This window comes from Palaemon carinicauda, chromosome 8 (assembly GCF_036898095.1).
Source record: "Palaemon carinicauda isolate YSFRI2023 chromosome 8, ASM3689809v2, whole genome shotgun sequence".
NCBI classification, from domain to species: Eukaryota; Metazoa; Arthropoda; class Malacostraca; order Decapoda; family Palaemonidae; genus Palaemon; species Palaemon carinicauda.
This window is the reverse complement of record NC_090732.1, coordinates 40,851,865-40,873,556: the sequence shown is the minus strand read 5'-3', so window position 1 is coordinate 40,873,556 and position 21,692 is coordinate 40,851,865. Positions and strand designations below refer to the sequence as shown.

The following is a 21,692-nucleotide window of genomic DNA, read 5'->3' as shown; positions in this document are numbered from 1 at the left end:
ACTTTAGCCATAATCAACCGAGGACGAATGTCCAAATAGGCACATTAAAAAATAATAACAATAATGCATATGAAAAAGATATTACCAAAGCAAAAAGAAAAATGCATGATAAAACAAAGATCATAAATATGGTACATTGCTAGCAAATGATTATATGGTACCAAAAAAAAACTACTGACTTATATATGATTCAGTAACTTGATAAAGAATAATTGTTACCTTTGTCAGAAACATAATACTCAATTTTTTAGTGCACAAACACGAATTCCTGGTACGTACACGTACCACGGTTTCGTACATATATATATATATTTATATATAGGGCTGATATATTTTATTAGATGCCCATAGATTCTGTTATATATTTTTTTTTCTCTCTTTTCTTTTTTAACATTCCGGCTTATATATTTTTATTAGATGCCGAGAGAAAAAATGATTTATATCTTTTTTTTTTTTTTAAATGTTGTTTTAAATGTATTTTTAACAATGCAAATGTAGAAAATTTCTTTAATTACATATTACTAGCGTACCGACAGCTTTTCATACAAACACTTCCCGACAATTTACTCCTTTAGCGAATGAGGTGGCCACTCAAACGGCTTTGAATTGAATCATGTATGGAGTATTGTCGGGACTAGGCGAATCGTTCCTTTGTAGCTGCCTGCTGTGCCGTAACCTACGCCAAACAAGGATGTTCACGGCGATAAATATCATCACCGTGATATCCAGTCCTGCTAGTAGTATGGGGTGAAGAATTTCCATATAAGTCGGTGACAGGTGGTCCATTTCGGTTAGTTTCATCAACCGCTTTGCCACATGTCCGTTGTACGGGAGAGGGAGTGCTGGCATTGTAGAGGTCCACGTGAAGTTCGCGAAGTAGGCTCGTTCTCTGATGATTGTCCGTAGACCAGTCACCATGGAATTCGATGATTATAATCCACTACCCCTTACTACCACAGGGGGACCAGTGGTAGCCTGGAGGAATCCTCCTAGAGTGGTAGCACCTGGCCCGTCAGGTGCATCTCCCTTAGTGGTAGTAGCCCAGCCATCTGGGTCAAGTGCTCAGCTTATAAAAGCCAGAGCACAAACCTCCAAAGAGGTCAATATGGTTTCCAACACACCAAAAGTAATGTCACCGATAGGAGCATCTCTCCTAGAGGTAGTAGCCCAGCCTTCTGGGTTAAGTGCTAGAACTGTTGAAGTTCTAGCACAATCCTCCAAGGAAGCCAATGTGGCTTCCACCACCTCAAATGTATTGTCTCAGGCAGAATCTCTACCTGATTTGATGGAGATTGGAAAACAAGATCTTCCAAAGAGGAAAAGGTCCCCATCATCCTCACCTTCATCTAAATCAGGTAAGTACCCTACTGCTCATGATCCTAAGGTTGACTTGTATAAAGATACTAGAAAGAAAAACAAGAAGAGTGGTGGCCTAGTAAAGCCTTCCATCTCCAAGCCTTACATGGTTTCATCTGAAAAGTCCCAGAAGACAAATGAGACAAAGAAAAATAATAACAAAAGATAATGTCTATCATCCAGTGGAATTGCAGAGGTCTAAGTACTAGCACTGAGCAAATAAAAACTTAACCAGGGACTCAGACACACAGGTAATTTGTCTACAGGAAACTAAGATCGGTGACAAACCATTTAATCCTGCACTCAATTATCATTTTTGTAGATCCCCTCCTTTGCAAGTTGCAAGAGCTCAAGGTGTTACAGGTTTTATTATTGATAAATCTGTAAAATTTGAAACAATCATACTCAATACACTACTACAGGCATGTGCAGTTAGAACTCATATCGGAAAAAAAATTACTTTATGCTCGCTATATATTGAACCATCTTTAGAACTTTTCCTCTTGGAGGTCAGAAAGTCTAAGCCTTCTTGGATTACCAGCATGATCCAAGACCTGATCAATCAGCTTCCTGCCCCTTTTATTTTAATGGGTGATTTTAATGCAAAGCATACTTTATGGGGTGGAAATGTGTGCGATAGATGGGGTATTCTTGTTGAAGAATTAATCGACAACAATGATGTAATACTAATGAATGATGGTTCTCCAACTAGGTATGATGTATTCCACAACTCTACATCAGCCATTGATTTGTCAATCTGTTCCTCATCCATTCGATTGGACTACCTTTGGTCAGTAAATGAATACCTACATGGCAGTGACCATTGGCCAATAATGTTAAATTATGTCCATAATCTTCCTTCTCAGTGTCCACCAAAATGGAAAATAGACGAGGCAGACTGGGCAGCTTATGAAAAATGTTCACACACCGATAAAGAGTATGATGAATTTACATCTCCAGTGCATGCTTATCAACATCTTGAAAATATTATTGATGATAATGCTAGCAAGTTTATACCTAAAACATGCGGTTTACCACATCGCTCATTAGTTCCTTGGTGAAGTAAAGAATTTGCCAACACAAGAAAAGTGACCCGAACTTGCTTCAGAAGATACTTGAGAGCAAACTATGTTTATAGCGTACCTCAGAGCCTGTGCCAAACAAAAAAGAACTTTTAAAAAAGCAAAGAGAGCATCTTGGAAGAAATATATATATAATATTAATACCAAAACTCCTTCAAAGGAAATATGGGACAAGATTAGAAAACTTCAAGGCAAATTCGTCCCTAACCCTCTACCAATATTAAGGGAAATTAATAAATATATATCTGACCCCAAAGATGTAGCAGAGGTTCTTGCTACGCACTTTGCCCATGTATCAAGTGCTGACAACTATTCCCCAGCATTTCAAAAAATTAGAGCATCAACATCTGTTGTTCCTCCTGCTTCTTCAAATGCTGAAGCTTTTAACCTGCCTTTTAGTATGGAGGAGATGCAAAATGCTATCTCTAGCTCTTCTTTAACTGCCCCAGGTGAGGATGGCATCCGGTATGAAATGATATCACATCTTCCAGTAGATACCAAGGAATTTTTATTAGAAACCTTTAATGGTCTATGAGCTTCCCATACATCTCCTGATTCCTGGTATACTTCAATTGTAATTCCAGGCCACAAGTCTGGTAAAGACCCAGAACTGCCATCTAGTTATAGGCCCATATCATTGACCAGTTGCATAAGCAAACCATTTGAGAGAATGATCAACAACAGACTTGTGTGGCATCCAGAATCAAAAAATCTTTTATCTAACAGACAGTTTGGTTTTAGGGAAGAACCGAAGTAATCTAGACCCTTTGCTGATGTTATCAAAGGAAATTTTAAATGCCTTTTCTAACTAAAACCAGGTGGTGGGTGTCTTTTTTTACCTCGAAAAGGCATATGACACCACCTGAAGGGGTGGTATTTTAAAGCAACTGGCCTCGTGGGGTATTGGAGGACATATGTTCTCTTTTATTGAAGAATTTTTATCAAACCGCTCAATTAAAGTGAGAGTAGGGTCAGAACTATCTTCATCCTACATGTAACAAGGAGGTGTCCCCCAAGGCTGCGTATTGAGTGTGACCTTGTTTGCTGTTGCTATTAATAGTCTCATTAGTCACATACCTCCTGGCATACAAGGATCACTATTTGTCGATGACTTTGCAATTTATTGTAGTGGATCATCTGCACTACAAGCATGCCAAAATCTTCAAATTGCAATAAATGCTGCTTCCGCATGGGCAAATTCTCGTGGATTCATGTTTTCTCCTCAGAAGACCAAAGCCATTCGCTTTACTCGTACTCGTAAAAGGGAAGATATCCCCACCCTTTTCTTAAATGATTGTATTTTGCCATATAAGGATAAGTCAAGTTTCTTGGAGTCATTTTCGACAAGAAAATGACATTTGGTCCCCGTATAAATGACCTATCTATCAGGGTTAAGAAGTCACTGAACATTCTGAAAGTGGTATCGCATTTTGATTGGGGTGCTGATAGAACAACTTTGCTTAGAATTTATACATCTTTGTGTCTGAGCAAGTTAGACTATGCATGCCAAATATATGGGTCAGCTACAAAGACTTTACTTGGAAAACTTGATATTGTTCACAATGCTGGGCTTCGCATCTGCACAGGTGCTTACAGAACATCTCCCGTTGACAGTCTCTATGCTGATTCTGTCATACCTCCCCTTTCCATTCGCAGAGAGGAGTTAGAGTTTGAGTTTTTTAGCTAGGTCCCTTGCTGTGAGAAACAATTTTAACTGTAAACATGTTAGGGCGCCCTTAAATCGGGCTCCTAACAGATCTAGAGTGCCTAAGCCTTTGGAAGTACAGCTGAAAAATGATGCTAGAGAAGTAGGCTTGTTAACAACACAGATAGCAGAGGTAGGATATCCCAGGTCTCCTCCTTGGTGTAATTTTTACGGCAGGAGGGAAAAATACCTTACCTAGTAGGGTAATGAAAAGTGGGTTTTTAAATCATGCTGGTTAACATCATGGGAAACATGTTTTTACAGGTGGCTCCAAATCGGCTGCAGGAGTTGGAAGTGCAGCTGTGGTGGGGGATATTGTTATTAGAAGGAAACTCCCATCCTCTTGTTCAATATTTACTGCTGAGCTGTACGCAATAATTCTCGCAGTCCAACATATTTTTAAAAATGGCAACCAAAATAGTTTTTATACAATTTTTATGGATTCCAATAGTGTTTTACTCTCATTAAAACAAATTATGCCAGGCCATAATCTAGTACAAGAGGTGCAGGACTGGTTAGTACTTCTGCAGTCTAGGAAGAGTATCAGTGTTCACTTCTGTTGGGTCCCTGCCCATGTTGGGGTGGATGGAAATGAACAAGTAGATAAGGCAGCAAAGGAAGCTTCAGGGTTAAGTAATCCATCCCCCTTGAGTATTCCTTACAAAGATCTTAAAAGTGAGATTCATCTTTACTGTAAAAATAAGTGGCAGGCTCGATGGTCTGAACTGACCACCAATACAAAATTGAAACTAATCCACCCATTGGTGGATAAATGGTCATCTTGTAATTCTACAAGTAGGAGGGATACCATTATTTTAACTTTCTGCGTATTGGCCATACACATGCAACGCACAATTATTCAATGAAGAGTGGGGAAGGGAGACAGGCCCCTCTTTGTAATACCTGTCAAGTGACAATGGATGTTAAACATATTTTAGTCGATTGTCCTGTTTTTAATCTTCAGAGGAGGACACATTTACAGTACTCCAGGACAAACCTTTAAGAGATATAATGGGGGAAAACTGTAATACCATGAACTTGAGAAAATTTATACAAAGTATTGGGTTATATTACGAGCTATAATTGATTTTATTAATTTATTTATTTATTTTACCCTTTTAATCCCTATTTATTTCACATCTAGATTTTATTGCATGAAAGTGTTGCGATTTGTATTAAAGGTTAAAATGATACTAAATGATGTGAGTATACAGATATGATTGAATGATTTTCGTTATATAGCGCTGAATGGCCTATGATGCCCCAGTGCTTGGCTTAATGCCTAAATCCTATATTCAATTCAATTCTCTCTTTATCTCTCTCTCTCTCTCTCTCTCTCTCTCTCTCTCTCTCTCTCTCTCTGGTGGATATACGAGGTGCCTCACACTGAGGGACCGGGGGGAACCCAAACAAAATATAGGGCAATAAGGTAAGGAACAGATAGTTTCATCTTATTAGACAATATGGGTTACGAAATTGGGAAATAAATTTCTGAAAATAAAACTAGGAGCTTTTGTCCATACATGTCTCTGTAACTCCTTTAAGTGTCGTGTCATGTTAATCACTTCCCCTCCCCTCCGGGGTCTTAGATATTGGCTGGGTTACCTGGTGTTTCCAAAGGGGGGGGGGGATAGATGTTGTTGCTAACGTTTCAAGTGTCACACAACGTTTTTTTCTATGCATACATAAGAAAAACGTCATAAATTTCAAGAATTGATTCTTAAGTAAACCGCCACTTAAAATGCTACGGAATTTTTACTGATGTGCAGCTAACATCGTCCAAAATATTATTTTTCGTATACTTGATTTCTATTCTCGTTCAATGATTATTTTTATTATATTCTGGCTCGTTGTCTATGTATATTTAACTAGTGCATTTATTAAACAGAAAACCAGGCTAACTACTGTACATCCTGTAGACACTAGTAAATTTGGTTAAAACTTGCATACGTTATGTAATAGACCAAGGTTTCTCTCTCTCTCTCTCTCTCTCTCTCTCTCTCTCTCTCTCTCTCTCTCTCTCTCTCTCTCTCTCTCTCTCTCTCTCTCTCTCTTTCTTGTAGTGTCTGCAACATAACCATCCTTATGAGCTAAAGGGCCCCAAACGTCTACCTGCTGAATCATGAGCAGCAATTGCCTGGCCCTCCCTGATCCTAGATTGAGTGGAAAGGGATCTTGGGTGCTAATCATAGGTTTATATGTTCAGTCTCTAGGGCATTGTCACTGTCCCTTGCTTCTGCCATTCATGAGTAACCTTTAAACCTGTTGCCGTTGTTGTAGGGCTTGGTGAATGGAAGTTAAATTATAGGGACCTTGCACACCTCAGACTTTGTTGATCCAACACATTTGAATCAGATCTAGAAATATATTTACGTTTTTAAAAACATATTCATTGTACTTGTTGAATAGACAATTTCCTAAATGAGTACTAAATATCCTTGTTCATTCCCCAATACCTATTTCCTGTTAGAGCCCTTGGCTTTATGGCATCCTTCTTTTCCAACTAGGGTTGTAACTTAGATAATAATAATAATAATAATAATAATAATAATAATAATAATAATCTTGTTTCAACATGATTTATCGGCCGTTTGTGACCCTCTTTTATACGTCACTTCAATTTTTCATTTTTGTTTAATTTTCTTGAAAAGGGAATGGCTCTGTGAAATCACTTCTCTATGAACTGGCTGACAAATTAGATCAATTTCTCGAACGGTGTTGGCCTTTATCATTTTTGTATTTCTTACGATACTACAACAGCTTCAAATTAACCTGTATTATTGCCCAATCGGTTACTTATCTACTTCATTGGTTGCATATATACTTAGTTACTTGACCTAATTACTTATAATGTTGACTACAGAAGGTTTATGTGGTCTCGTGCCACACTGAAAGCTTGGACACAAAGTAGGATGTTAGATTTTATGTCACATAGAAAGTTTCAATCTCAAACATTTGAAGAATTATATCATTTAGTCATTATCAATTATCAAATTTACCTTAGTGTAACTCAGAAAACCAGAAAATAATTAATTGTCCTTAAAAACCTAAATCATTATTAGTTATGTTAAGTCAGTGGTTCTTAACCTGGGGTACCTGTACCCCCAAGGGGTACGAAACCTTAAGCCTGGGGGTACGAGACATGATAGCCAGTGCAATGGTAGCTACTGTATATTTACCATGAGAAAGCAAAACATGTATTTCCCAAACATTTCTCTTACAAATAATTTCCTTTTTAAGTTAGTGCTGTAAAAAATTTTCTTATGTTTTCTATGGTTTCATATACGTTTTCTTGATGTCTCGTACGGTTCGTGTTCGCGTTGTTCCTGACTCTGAAACATGCTGCATGTGCACTGTGCTGAGCTGCTCAAAAAATGGTCTGACTTGATCAAAAACTGGTATGTGTTGGTCAAAGCATGGCTTGAGTTGGTCAAAATATGGCTTGAACTGGTAAAAAAATTCCTTTGGTAAATAAATGACCTGGATTGGTCAAACAATGGCCTGAGTTGATCAAAACAATCCCTTGATTTGGTAAAATAAATGTCCTGAGAAGGTAAAACTGTCCTGAGTTGGTAAAAAATGGTCTCTGTAAAAAAATGGCCTTACCCTCCCACAATAACATACACTTCGAGTCATCTCTGGGTGAACTGTGTATTGTGTTGGTGGTAATACGTTATTTTATATCAATTGTAACATGTTGTAACGGTTATAACATCCAGGCCTGCATCTTTCCAGGTAGTATCGGTGTGATCAAGATCTAGTAACTATGTCTAAGAAACGCAAGTGGAATGACGACTACATTCGTTATGATTTTACCTGTATGGCTGAGGCAGATGGAACTCAACGACCACAGTGCATCCTCTGCAGCACAGTCTTTGCAAATGCAAATCTCAAACCATCAAGACTCAATGAACACTTAAACAATCGGCATGGAGGCGCAGATGCTGGACATGACTTAAACAGCTTGAAGATCAAGCAGGAACGATTTGATCGTAGTGGTACCCTGTCAAAGCTAGGTTTTGTGCTAGTTGAGAAACCTTTGTTGCAAGCATCTTATGAAGTTGCCCTTTTGTGTGCAAAGAAGAAAAAAGCTCACACTATCGCAGAGGAGCTTGTTAAACCTTGTGCATTAGAAATGGCAAAAATAGTGTTAGGGACAGAAGCTGAAAAGAAGCTTAAACAGATACCTCCGTCAAATAACATTATTCATTCAAGGATTCATGATATGAGTCAAGATACCTTGCAGCAGGTGATAACAGACCTGAAAGCTAGTCCTGTCAGAGTGAGTATTCAGGTGGACGAGTCAACTGACGTTAGTTTTTGCAGCCAGTTGATGGCATTTGTTCGGTATGTGAAGGAGAAAGAAGTGGTGGAAGAATTCTTATTTTGTAAACCTCTGAAAACTACTGCAAAAGCAACTGATGTGTTCAGTCTTGTGAAAGAGTTCTTCTTGGAACATGAAATGACTCAACATGTGTGGTTCAATTTGCACTGATGGAGCCCCTGTCATGCTTGGAAATAAATCAGGCTTTGCTACCCTAGTGAAAAAAGAGGTTCCCCATGTAACTGTCACTCACTGTATGTTGCATCGTCATGCACTTGCTACAAAGACGCTGCCAGAAAAATTGAAGACTGTTTTATCAGTTGTTGTGCGTGCTGTAAATTTCATCAGAGAACGGGCAGTGAATCACTGTCTTTTTGCATCTTTTTATGAAGAAATTGGAGCTGAGCACAGTGTTCTTTACCACACAGAAGTGAGGTGGCTTTCCCGTGGCAAGGTACTTACACGTGTATTTGAACTTCAAGAAGAAATTATGCAATTTCTTAGAAATCAAGGCAGTGAAATTGCTGATCATTTTGAAAACAGGGAGTTCATTTTGTCTCCGGCATATCTGGCAGATGTATTCATGCACCTCAATGAACTGAATGTCTCTATGCAAGGAACAGCGATGAATATGATAACTGCCAGAGAAAAGTCATCTGCCCTCACCAAGAAACTTCCAATGTGGATAAAGCGCATTAAAAGTGGAACTTTTGCTGCTAGTGCTGCTAGTGCTGAAGAAGAGCTGCCCATCCTGAGTGAAGTAAAAGAACATTTGCAAGAACTGATTCAGTCCTTCCAAGGGTATTTTCACCTTGAAGAATGTTCTGTGTCACAAAGATAGATAAGGGATCCATTTCTTTTCAACCTTGAGTCCATGGATGATAATGATATCATGCAAGATGATCTTGTGGAGTTGCAGACCAATGACAGAATCTGAATGGAGTTTGAATAAATGCAACTGGATATGTTTTGGTGTGCACAACTCCAATCATTCCCACAGTTAGCAAGGAGAGCTTTGGAGGTCCTCGTGTCATTTGCAACTACATACTTATGTGAGGTAGGTTTTTCAACGCTCCTACGCATCAAAAGAAATTCCAGAAACCGTTTGGATGCAAGTGATGACATGCGTCTGGCACTTTCAAAGAAAGAACCTCGTTTGAACAATATCATTAATGAGAAACAACAACAAAACAGCCACTAAAAATGTGTTGGTGTGCACTATGTAGTAATACTCATTATTATTCATTGTATCCTACTAATTGACACTTTTCATTTGAAATAAAAAAGTACCTCTCTTCTGCAATTGTAAATCTAATAATTTCTCAGCAAGGTTTGTATCACTAATCCTTTTCATATATTTGTATTGTATTTACAATGGATGGGGTACGAGAAAAATTTCTGACATATCAAGGGGTACGGGCACTGAAAAAGGTTAAGAACCACTGTGTTAAGTGGAATAATATCCATTGCAAATTTGCTAATCATAATCAGTTTCATATTTGATATTAATTATGTATTTTTCTCTTTTGCAGATGGTGTGATTGACATGAACAGGTAAGAGGGTATTACCGAGACTTTAAAAAGCTAGGAAATTTTGTTAATAAAAAACCCAGTCGTTAATGGTGGTCCCCCAGGAGACGCGAAGTCGATTTAAAAGCAAGTTTGCATCTCATTTATTATCAAATCTTGTATTCTGTAAATCTAAATATCCTTCTGTGTCTCCTGGCTGGTGACGTATGCATGTGGAAACCTGGCGGTGGCACATATCAAAGGATTTCGGCTCCTTTAATGTAACGCAAGCATGTGGCATCAGTAATGACTGGTTGCGTAGATTTCAATACCTCTCTTGTAACGTAAGACTTTTAGATTCAGTTATAGATCTTTATATTTTAGATATTAAATTGTTTATACTGGCAACATCGATCCCAGACCGGGACTATGAGTTTAAGGTGTTTACTGCAGAAGCCACTGCTGTGGTTGGGCACCTCAGTGGGGTGTTAGGCTTACCCGGCTGACGTTCTGGTGAGTATTTATTTTGATGAAACTGAAGCCGGACCCCTTGCCAAAATACATGAATATCAATAGAAATGCAGAGTATCGTGGAGTCTCTGATTGGCTAAAGTCAATCCTCGACCAAGGGCCCCATTTTTGTGCACAAATCTGGGATTTTTTTTTTTGCGGTTCAGGACACAAAACTTGGGTACCTGATCAATATCCAAACTATCTTGGATTTTTCAAGAGGGAAAATTTAATGGTCCCTCAGAATTTAAAAATCGTTTTATATATAGGTAAATATTCAGCAATTGAAATTTAGCTTCAATATGTGAGATTGGTTTATAATACTTAAAGCAATTGAAATTTGGTTTCAATATCTAAAATAAGTTTATAATAATTTTTATTACAATTGAAATTTGGCTTCAATATGTAAGATTAGTTCATAATAATATCTAGTTACTATGACACTCAATATTGTTATAGGTTTACGAATATATCTTAATAGGACACATTGAAATCGAAACACAAGTAATCTCTGAATAATTTGTTAATGTGTGTAGTATCATAAAGGAATTTATGAAAAGTCAATACATTTTATATGAAGGTTCTAGAAGATGCAAGTGTGTCAAATAATTATTGCTGATAAATACTGTTACTTCGCATTTAGGGAAATTCTAAGGGCTTGTCGAGAGATGTATTTTTCGCCGGTAAAAGATTCATTCCAGTCATAGACTTGGGAAAAGAAGGTCCAGGTTTTTAAACAAGCGCTTTTAACTAGGATGTTGTTGGCCTATGTGGGGACGTCCCTGACTGGTGTTCCCCAGACTGGGGTTCGAGTCGCGCTCAAACTCGTAAAGGCCAGTTTACACGAGGATAGTTCACTGGCGCCAGTAACTAGCGGCAAATAAACTTTCCAGGATAGTAAGCCTTTGCACGAAGGATAGTTTGCTGATGTCAGTAAGCTGGCGCCAGTAAACTATCCCCGAGTAAACGGGCCTTTAGTTCCTTTGGTCTCTGCAACCTCACCATACCTGTGAGCTAATTATTGGGGATTTTAGGGAGCCTGTACGTCTATCTGCCAAGTCATCAGCAGCCATTGCCTGACCCTCCTTGGTCCTAGCTTGGGTGGAGATGGGGCTTGGGTGCTGATCTTATTTATATGTGGTCAGTCTCTATGGCATTGTCCCGCTTGGTAGGGCAATTTCACTATCCCTTGCCTTTGCCATTCATGAGCGGCCTTTAAACCTTTAATGGGGGTTAAGAGCATATACTTTTCAGGTTGATTTTTCTGACGCTTTCGCGAATTTTTATGAGTTTCAACTCTCAGAAATTTGAATAAGCAGCAATTTTCTTACAAGACTAAATTTGCAAAGAATATTTTTATTTTGACGTTTTTTCAGTGCGTGGTAAGTTCCAAATCTGTGAGATTGCTCAACAGTTTTTATCTGTTTTGGAGTTCCAAGTTGACAGCATTGCAGTCTAGTATTTAACCGTAGTTGTTGGTAAAGAAAGAAACGGAGACATTAGCCTACCAGTGCCTGGTTCTAGGCCTATATTCCTTTTTAAAGCCATTGATGAAATTATAAGGCCGTATCTTCGTAAAATCAGGTCTATATTCAACTTAGAAATTACGGTACTGAGTTCCAGTTACATATTCTGATAAGATTTTGGAGAAAAAATTAACGCTTTTCTAGCGTTTTTAAGAATGTGAAAACTGTTGGTGGCGATGAAATGTCGAAGTTCGAATGAGGTTATGTTTTACCCTCTGTTTGTGTTTGTTCGTTTTTGTGTGTGTTTGTGAACAACTTCCTGGCCACAATTTCAATCGTAGAGTAATGAAACTTGCAGGGATTAACTATTATGTAAAAATCTGTAAATGAGTAAATTTTGCAAGGTCAATGTCAAAGGTCAAGGTCACAGTCAAGCAAAATGTCCAATTCACGTAATCAGCCATAAGTTCGGACGTCATTATCACTATATTTACTCAAAAGAATCCAAAATAGTAAACATATAGAATCTTCAATAAATATGGAAACCTAAACTTACCCTAGTTTGGTTTACATATTACCAGTTTCTTTAACAGATTTTCAAGGATTCTTTTCTGTTCCTTTCATTCAATAAATCGAGAAATTGCGTTATGTTTGAATTATTATTTGACCAGGAATAAAAACATTCATATTTATTACTAACCTTAACTATTCATTGCAAAATTTCCTATCCGGCAACCCAAAGTATAGTCCTATTTTACAAATGCCTGCTAGTAACGATATCTAACGTGCATGCATGCCTTTCAATATCACTAACATAACAAAACACTTATAAAATTTTGACTTAGCTTAAATCCATGATGGTAAGAACTCTCTTGGTGGTGTGTTAATTTTCCCCCTCCCTTTGAGATACCGCAGGGTAACAAAGACCCTATTCGTAACACTGGTAAGTCGGTACTAACTAGTTCTGCGCTACATTACTCAAAGACGACAGAGGATCTACGCAGGCGCGACCCGCATTCGTCAAAACAAACTTTAACAACTCGTTAACAATTGCTTAGAGTCAAACAACTATTTAATATATTTTACCTTTCAAAAAACTTTGACAAAAAGAAATATTATATTATTACAAATAATTGAATACAACAATTATAATTTTCTACACATCTCACATTGCATAATGTTCATAATATTTCCCTTACAAAATAAAAGATAAATGACTGTTTACTGGTCTTTATAAATACACTATCGTGATTTCGTCGTAAGTCACGATACACTCCCAGCAAACAGAAACAATATTTAAAGTTATAATTGTCCCACTTGAATGAGGGCTCTTCTCGCCTCAGTAGCCGCCTGTGCTGTTTTCCTGCTCGGTCGGGTGCTTTTGTTATCAGTTTTCTCAGATATGACATCAGTCTCTTGCCATAATTCCAAAGGATATAGCTTGACAACAGGTCTCATTACTTGACCTTGAGGGTTTTTAAAGTAACCACGCGCAAGACATCATCCGGTCCCACGTGTAATTTGACAATTTGACAGAGCTTCCAACGACTTCTCGGTCCTTCATCGTGTATCAACACAACATCTCCCATTTTGGGCCAAGATTCGTGTCTGATTCCTACTCGATGAGTTTCTCTGAGAGAAGTTAAATATTCTCTCTCCCACCTTTTCCACAGGTCATCACATTTTTTTATGATGTACAAAAATCGCTTTCCAACATCCTTATTTTCGCCATACAGAGGGTCCTTAGTTTCATCTTCCCAATCTATGACTTCCCTAGGGAAAGATCTCAATCTACGTCCTAAAATCAAATGATTGGGCGTCAGAATATCCAACTGGTCTAGATCTCCCGAAGTATAACTTAAGGGTCTGTCATTAATAATTGCTTCAAGTTCAGTCACAACACAGGAAAGTTCACTAAAGCTGAGAAAGGCCTGACCTCTTACTCTCTTTAGACATGTTTTCAGAAGACCAATCAATCTTTCCCATATAGCTCCAAACCAAGGTGCTCTGGCTGGTATGAACTTCCATTTACATTCGATAGCATTCAGGTGTTCTTGTACTAAGGAACTTTCTGCCATGTTTTCAAATAAACTGAAGTCGATACAAAGGTAGTAGCATTGTCACTTAGCATTAAAAAAGGAAATCCCCGAAGGCCACAAAACTTTCGGAACAACATAAGAAACGAATCGCAGGACAGATCTTTTACTAATTCGATATGGATTCCTCTAGTAACTGGACAAGTAAACAACACAATATAGGCTTTTTCAGGATTTTGCTGTTTCTCCATGGTTAACAACGCTCCTGTATAATCTACTCCCGTAACGCTAAAGGGTTGTTTTCTCTGCACCCGAAATTCTGGCAATGGTGGAGCAATATTTACACGGTAGGGTCTCCCTTGTGTTTTCTTACAGATTATACAATGATGAATTACACTTTTGGATAATTGGCGAAGCTGTGGGACCCAATATTCCTGTCTCACACTTGCCACGGTTGCATTTACTCCCATGTAAGCTTGTAAACAGTGATGCTCCCTTACTATCAATTTTGTGAGAAAACAACTTTTCGGCAGTAAGATTGGGAATTTTAATTCCGCTGCCTGTGCGACATGTTCCAATCTTCCTCTGCATCTTATAATTCCTTCTTCCAAGATGAGATTCAATTGTACTAATAAGGTCAATTTTGAAATTTTACCCCCCTTCTCCAAAGCTTTATATTCCTCCGGAAAGTATTCCTTTTGTAAGAGGATAATCATTTTATTTTATTGTTGAAGTTCTTCCAGCATTAAACTTCCAATTTTTCTACAGCCAGTTGATTTGCAATTGTAAATAAATCGCCTAATCCAAGCTATAGTTTTACAAAATTTGTCCACTCTACTAAATCTTTCCCAGTTTAGCAGATGGGTTTTTTCACTGTTCCCTACAAGATGGACTTGAATAACTTCATCCTGTGCTTGAGCTTCTTTCACCCATGTCCTGTCAATAGGATATGTGTGGTTTTCTGATTTTAACCAGGGAGGTCCCTCCCACCAAAAGGAGTTATTTCTTACTTCTTCTGTCCTTTTTCCTCTAGTAATCCAGTCGCTAGGGTTTTCTGAAGATGGGACGTAAGAAAAGACGATCCTCGTAGTTATAAGAGTTAATTTCCAATACTCTATTTTTCAAAAATACTGGCAAATTATTCTTTGTCAACTTTACTATCAGACCAAATTATTATTTTCTCAAATTTATTTCCTTCAAAAGTTTCAACTATAAATTCACACAATCTTGCACCTAACAACAAAGCCATTAATTCTAATTTAGGTACAGTCAACTCTTTAATGGGTGCTACTCTACCCTTTGCCATAATCAGAGACGAAGTTTTACCACTTGCTCGATAGGCCACACAACCATAAGCTGTTATGCTAGCATTACAGAAAATGTGGAGATAATCCGTTTTCTCCAGATTAGTGCCTCTGGAGAAGGAAATACTGAGACTTTTCTCTAAGTCTTTTGACAACTCATTCCACTGTTCTAATAAAGGAACTGAAAGTAGATCATCCCATTTCAACTGCTGTTTTCACAAATCCAGTAAGAATATTCTAGCTCGTATCGTAATAGGGATAAGCATTCCTAAAGGATCATAAATTTGGGCAATTGCACTTAGAATTTCACGTTTTGTTTGACTGGTCTTAAGATGATTAAGTGTTATTGTTAGTTTATCATTAGAGATGTTCCAATTTAGGCCTAAGACTTTATAGGTTTGCTTCTCTTCTGATTTTATGCGATAAGCACCCGCAACAGTATTCAAAAGATCACTATTACTAGTCCATTCCCTTAAATACAAGTGCGCCTGTGCAAATATTTTGTTTGCGCCAAAAAATAAGTTTATTAATTCATCTTCACTGTTGGAGGTAAATTGAAGGTTGTCCACATATAACCCCCTTTTCATCATATCCACCATCTCAGTACAATTCTTATCTTTTCTTACAGCTGCCAGATGTGATTTAATAGTGGCATTCAACAGAAACGGAGAACACGTAGCCCCAAACAATACCACCCTAAACCTATATATGATTAATTCGCTATTTGGATCCGTTGGGTCTGGCAACCATAAAAACCGTGTGTAATTGCGGTCTTCTTCTCTCAGTTGCACCATAAAAAACACTTTTTCTATATCACTAATACAGGCGTAGTTGTTAGTTCTGAACTGCAATAAGACTTTGAGCAAATCTGTCGTAATATGTGGTCCAGTCCACAGACATTCGTTAAGGCTCAATCCATTTTTACCTTGTCTCCAGGAACAGTCAAAAACTATTCTGATTAGAGTGGTGGCACTATCTTTCTGTACACTATGATGTGCTAGATAATGACAATTTTCAACCACATTGTTTTTATCTACCCTTTCAATGAACCCCCTATCCTCCTGATCCTTCAGGATTTTTTGATAGTGGTTCAGGTAGGTTTCATCTTTCTGAAATTTTGCACACTGTTGCTTTACCCGGCCCAACGCCATGCCAAAATTGGATGGAAGCTTTGACTTATTAGACTTCCATGGTAAGGCCACAATATATTGCTTCTCTATTTCAGAATATACAATGGTACTTTCAAAGTCCTCTAGAACCTTTCGATCATGTTCTTCCAATTCATTGCAGTCAATACCCATTTTATCTAAAGTCCACAAAATATCCAAATCATTCTTTATATCACTATCAAATTTATGAGTAGCTTCAATTACTTTCTCGTTAGTTGCTAGCTTTAACACATTTACCTGGGTTTCCTGCACTGGAGGGGCATTACAGGACCCTGTCACAACATATCCAAATATGGTAGGTAACAATATCAGTTTCCCAGCTTTTCTGAATCCGGGGTGTAATATGTTATAGACATTATCAACGCCTTCCAACATATCAATGGGTGCTTGTTTGTCCACAGGCAGATCGAAATCCTTGTCCGTTAGACAAATTTTGGTTTTACACAAGTTTTCAAATTTCGTTTAACGTTGAATTTCTTAGTATACTCTGGTAATTCATCTACCGCAATACAATCCATAATAATCAATCTACCCTTATAAGGTATGGAAACACTAACCGTCTCATACTCATTTACAGGTTTACTTGTCAAATAACCCCTTAAGGCAATGTTTTCCGTGCCTTTAGATCTGTACTGTACGTCCTTAAGTGCTGACCTTCTGATAAAGGTTCGTTCTGCACAAGTGTCCAATAATCCACGAAGGCGTACCAAATGTCTTCCTTTACCTTTTAACACAATTGTGGCTGTTGGTAAAATTGACCTTTGCTTGGATTTCTGACCCTGATCACTTACAGAAAGTGTTCCAACTTGCACACCATTATTATTAGGTTTATTTGCTGATTTAATTGTTGATTTACTTGGTTCGCTGGTTTGTTGTTTATCACATAATACACGATGATATTTCAATCAGCATCCATTTCCACAAATTTGCTTTTCACAATCTACACTAAAGTGTTTATTCGATGCACACACAAAACAAAATCGTAAAAACCCGAGACGACTCAGTTTCTTATCCCTACTGGCATAAGTTTTACACTGTGTCCACCAGTGTTCGCCTTCACACAATGCACATTTTCTTGTTTGTTGAGAACTAAATTTATTCACATTCCCTTTACTCTTAGGTCTAACAGATTGTGATAGATTCACTGTGAACGTAGATATTGTTGATAAAGTTCCAGGTTTACTTACATCCGTTGAGACGAAAGATCTTAGATTGTGAATTTCTTCTTCCAGATATTTCTTAAATGTGTCAAATACAAGCCAATCATCTCCACATCTGCGTTTTACAGTTTCACTAACACTCTTAGGCAACTTACCATGAAGCAAAATAGTGTAGAACTCATTCAACTCCAGGTTTTCACTCTCTAATGATCTGATCGAACATTCAAAATTTGCTCTGAATGATTGCAATGCTTCTGAATGGAGATGGGGACTCCATTTCTAATAATCTTCTTACTAGAACTCGTTTGATCTCATCCTTTTTCCCATATGTGGTTCGGAGAAGAGATATAGCTTGTGAATAATTCGCAGCTTCCAACTTAAATCCTGAAATCAGTTTTAGAGCATCTCCTGCGAGCAAACTTTGCAGATATGAGAATTTCTGAATAAGTTCTAAATCCCCTCGCTGGTGTACCGACACATTGTATAATTCCCAAAAGGAATTCCACTCCAACACATCTTCAGTGAAATGTGGGAGATCCAATTTCGGCAATCTAACATTAGTCTTATGTGTGGGCGGAGGATTTCCAGAAGAACCGCTTCCTGATATCGCTGTGATGGCATTGATCAACTTATACCAATGTTCCCCAATTACTACTTCATACTCTGATTGCTCTTCCACCTCTTTCATTCGATCTTCTTCAGTGGTTAAGGCTAATATCTTGTCATTCAGATCGTGCACAGTCTTCATTTGTTTCATAATTAAATCTTTAATTGAAGACAATGTATTGACATTACCTGCAGCAATAGAGTCTATCTTATTTACCCATTTGGTGATTACACCCTTGTAACCACCTCGTGACCTCACCAAAGCTTCTCTTTCAGACATTTTTCCAAAGATAATTATCAAACCAGCTAAAACCAATAAATTTTCAAATTTTCAGCAATTTCAACAAACAACTGTTTATGTAGAATATACAATTTCGACAATTTTTTTTCATATATAACCACCCCATTAAATACAATTACTTAACACACTTCAAGAGAAATTCAATTCAAAAGTTATCAGCACAATTAGATACATTATTTTCAACTGCACAACTATATTAAATTCTTTCCCATTTTCGTTTTAATCAACAACTTAACTGCTCGGTCATTAACAAGATGGCCGCCTGTGCGACAACATTATTCCTAATTAATGCTGCGACAACGATATTATCAATGTCGGCGCAAACTCACACAACTCGAAAATTTCACCATAGGAAAGAATTAATTTATTAACTTCACTTTCAACTATTAACGAATTGCCGAAACTCAACAACTTAACAAGACTATTACTTCCACCTTTAAATTATTTTTCAATAAAAATCACAACTAGTGGAAAATAATTTTCATACTTAAATGTTTTTAATTAGTGGCAACGATTAACACTGATCAATTCAGAATGTATAACGCATATAAAATTTCCAATCTCTTCATATGATTCACGGCAAAAAAGTACGGCGTCAACGGTTTTCTAAATTGCCAATACCAACCTAATCATAACAACCCGACACAATGAACACTTTCTCGTAACACGCAATATTGGTAAAAACATCTATCAAACATATTCACGTATTAACACCAATATCAATGCTAAATATATACGTTATCAATCAGTATCAATCACCACCCGCAATAATCCTAGTCTCGAAACCATTATATATTTACTCAAAAGAATCCAAAATAGTAAACATATAGAATCTTCAATAAATATGGAAACCTAAACTTACCCTAATTTGGTTTACATATTACCAGTTTCTTTAACAGCTTTTCAAGGATTCTTTTCTGTTCCTATCATTCAATAAATCGAGAAATTGCATTATGTTTGAATTATTATTTGACCAGGAATAAAAACATTCATATTTATTACTAAACTTAACTATTCATTGTAAAATTTCCTATCCGGCAACCCAAAGTATAGTCCTATTTTACAAATGTCTGCTAGTAACGATATCTAACGTGCATGCATGCCCTTCAATATCACTAACATAACAAAACACTTATAAAATTTTGACTTGGCTTAAATCCATGATGGTAAGAACTCTCTTGGTGGTGTGTTAATTTTCCCCCTCCCTTTGAGATACCGCAGGGTAACGAAGAACCTATTCGTAACACTGGTATGTCAGTACTAACTAGTTCTGCGCTACATTACTCAAAGATGACGGAGGATCTACGCAGGCGCGACCTAAGACTAATACTGAAGGAACATAGGAAGGCTCAAAATAGAATGTTAATACGCTAGTTGGCAACTCCGAAGTGAACACAATAGTTGATTGCTCCGATTTCATATGGCGTTGTAGATATACATCGTTTGCCGTCTGTTTGCTTATATTCAGAATTTGACAGTTGACTGAAACAAAATCATGGCGCCAACAGTAAAGAAGTCACACAAGTGTGTTGTGTGACATAAACAAAAAGAAACCGATCCTCATTTGGTATTTCACAGGTTCCCTTAGGACAAAGAACTGTGAGTACAAACAGTATAATACATGCAGTATGTGCTGCTAATGGGTAAGCCCCACTGATATTGCATATAAGATTAAGGCAAGGCAACCACAGTAAATCTCTTTTGTTTTTCATTTTTTGTTTTTTTAAAGTTTAGTGAGTAACTATGACTTCATCACCCTCAAGCCAGCAATCAAGCAGTGCTGTGCCAATTCAAGAGAGTTAAGAGAATAAAAATTGTTGGTTTAGAGAGTAAAAGTGTCAATGAAAGTATAGCCCACAAGGTTAGAAAAAACTTTCAAATTCCTAGCCTAACCGAAACTGATTAGTATCACAGCAAACATGCCGATAGATGTCCAGAGGTTAGACAGATTGAGTAACGGTGAGGGTAAACCATCCCAAAAAGTGGAAAAGCAGCTTCCAAATTTATGTAAAAGCCCTAGAGAAAATGGATAAAAGCAGCAGAAAAGCACTGTATTTGTTTACAAGAGCACGTTCTCCATTTACTGTACTTCAAAATTATGCAGTCCTGCAGCTTTCCTCTTCTTGTACAGTAATTAGAAGGTTCTTTAAATGCTGGGAGAGCAAAAAACGGGAAGATATGTTGAGCAAGGGGGGGAGGGGTTATTAAAAAATACTAGCTTGGTTTGTTCATTAAACGATCTGGAACCAAAATAGTCAACTAAACAGAAGTTCGTGATGCCAGCGTATATTTGATATACTATTTATTAGAAATATATACTAAATTAAAAATGGAGTGATTACTCAAAATTGTCACTATTTGTAAATTGTGAATTGTATATTTCATGAACAGTTTTGAGAAATTACTCCATTTTTAATTTAGTATATATTCTAAATATATATCAAATGTACGCTAGCATCCCAAACTTCTATTTATGCACGCTGGCATCACAAATTCTGTTAGGTTGATTATGTTGACGATGTCGGTTCCTGGTCGTTTAGTAAGGAAACCAAGACAGTTTTTTTTTTTTTTTATAACCCCTTCCCCCTTGCTCAACATATCTTGCCATTTTCTGCTTTCCCATTATTTAAAAAAACCTTCTAATCACTGCACAAGAAGAGGAAAGCTACAAGACTGCATAATTTGGGAGTAAATGGAGAGCGTGCTCTTGTAAATAAATACCCAAATCTAAACGAGTAGTCGAGTCACAGCCAAGGAAATACGTTTGGCTGTAGCTCCAAAAATAGCCATAGGTTTTTTTTTTTTAAATAATCTCAATGTGTTTCCCACAAAAAGTTACTTTACATTGCTTAACCTAACCTAACCTAACCTATCCTAACCCAACCTAACCTAACCTAACTTTTAAAGTGATACATTCGAGTGATTGGATTTTCTCTGCAACATGCTATAAATCAAAACTATAACACAGTAAAATGTTTTTATTTATGATGGTTAAATAGGATGGCATAACATATGGTATTTTATGTTCACCTAGATGCTTGATATGGACGAACCTCATTCAAATTCAGGAGTTGACGCAAAAAACCTCACTACAGTACAACTAAATTCGAGCTATCATGTGTGCAGCAGGCATTTCTCCACCAAAAACTAGCGACATCCAGCTT

General features: G+C 37.3%; 6 protein-coding genes across 6 annotated transcripts in view; 3 read left to right on the top strand and 3 right to left on the bottom strand.

Moving 5' to 3' along the window:
* Positions 1–7,909: 7,909 nt before the first annotated feature.
* LOC137645191 (protein FAM200C-like) lies at positions 7,910–8,638 on the top strand. The gene has a single exon (XM_068378014.1). The coding sequence runs from the start codon at positions 7,910–7,912 to the stop codon at positions 8,636–8,638; it is 729 nt and encodes a 242-aa protein (XP_068234115.1).
* Positions 8,639–8,651: 13 nt separating this feature from the next.
* LOC137645190 (protein FAM200C-like) lies at positions 8,652–10,012 on the top strand. Its single transcript, XM_068378013.1, has 2 exons — positions 8,652–9,268; positions 10,000–10,012. Exons 1-2 carry the CDS (start codon positions 8,652–8,654, stop codon positions 10,010–10,012), a joined length of 630 nt encoding a protein of 209 aa, XP_068234114.1.
* Positions 10,013–14,011: 3,999 nt separating this feature from the next.
* LOC137645189 (uncharacterized) lies at positions 14,012–14,704 on the bottom strand. Its single transcript, XM_068378012.1, has one exon. The coding sequence runs from the start codon at positions 14,702–14,704 to the stop codon at positions 14,012–14,014; it is 693 nt and encodes a 230-aa protein (XP_068234113.1).
* An 803-nt stretch (positions 14,705–15,507) lies between these two features.
* Positions 15,508–16,593, bottom strand: LOC137645188 (uncharacterized). The gene has a single exon (XM_068378011.1). The coding sequence runs from the start codon at positions 16,591–16,593 to the stop codon at positions 15,508–15,510; it is 1,086 nt and encodes a 361-aa protein (XP_068234112.1).
* Positions 16,594–17,844: 1,251 nt separating this feature from the next.
* LOC137645187 (uncharacterized) lies at positions 17,845–18,507 on the bottom strand. The gene has a single exon (XM_068378010.1). It carries the CDS (start codon positions 18,505–18,507, stop codon positions 17,845–17,847), a length of 663 nt encoding a protein of 220 aa, XP_068234111.1.
* Positions 18,508–21,046: 2,539 nt separating this feature from the next.
* Positions 21,047–21,692, top strand: part of LOC137645186 (ras guanine nucleotide exchange factor G-like) — a 5,669-nt gene continuing 5,023 nt past the window's right edge. The window contains exon 1 of the mRNA XM_068378009.1: positions 21,047–21,067. Within this exon, the coding sequence (XP_068234110.1) occupies positions 21,047–21,067 (21 nt within the window). The remainder of the gene's footprint in view (positions 21,068–21,692) is intronic.

Bases quoted from the DNA above. Each gene is read 5' to 3' on its own strand.
- LOC137645191 (XM_068378014.1), top strand. From the start codon at position 7,910: ATGTCTAAGAAACGCAAGTGGAATGACGACTACATTCGTTATGATTTT.
- LOC137645190 (XM_068378013.1), top strand. From the start codon at position 8,652: ATGCTTGGAAATAAATCAGGCTTTGCTACCCTAGTGAAAAAAGAGGTT.
- LOC137645189 (XM_068378012.1), bottom strand. From the start codon at position 14,704: ATGATTATCCTCTTACAAAAGGAATACTTTCCGGAGGAATATAAAGCT.
- LOC137645188 (XM_068378011.1), bottom strand. From the start codon at position 16,593: ATGGGTATTGACTGCAATGAATTGGAAGAACATGATCGAAAGGTTCTA.
- LOC137645187 (XM_068378010.1), bottom strand. From the start codon at position 18,507: ATGTCTGAAAGAGAAGCTTTGGTGAGGTCACGAGGTGGTTACAAGGGT.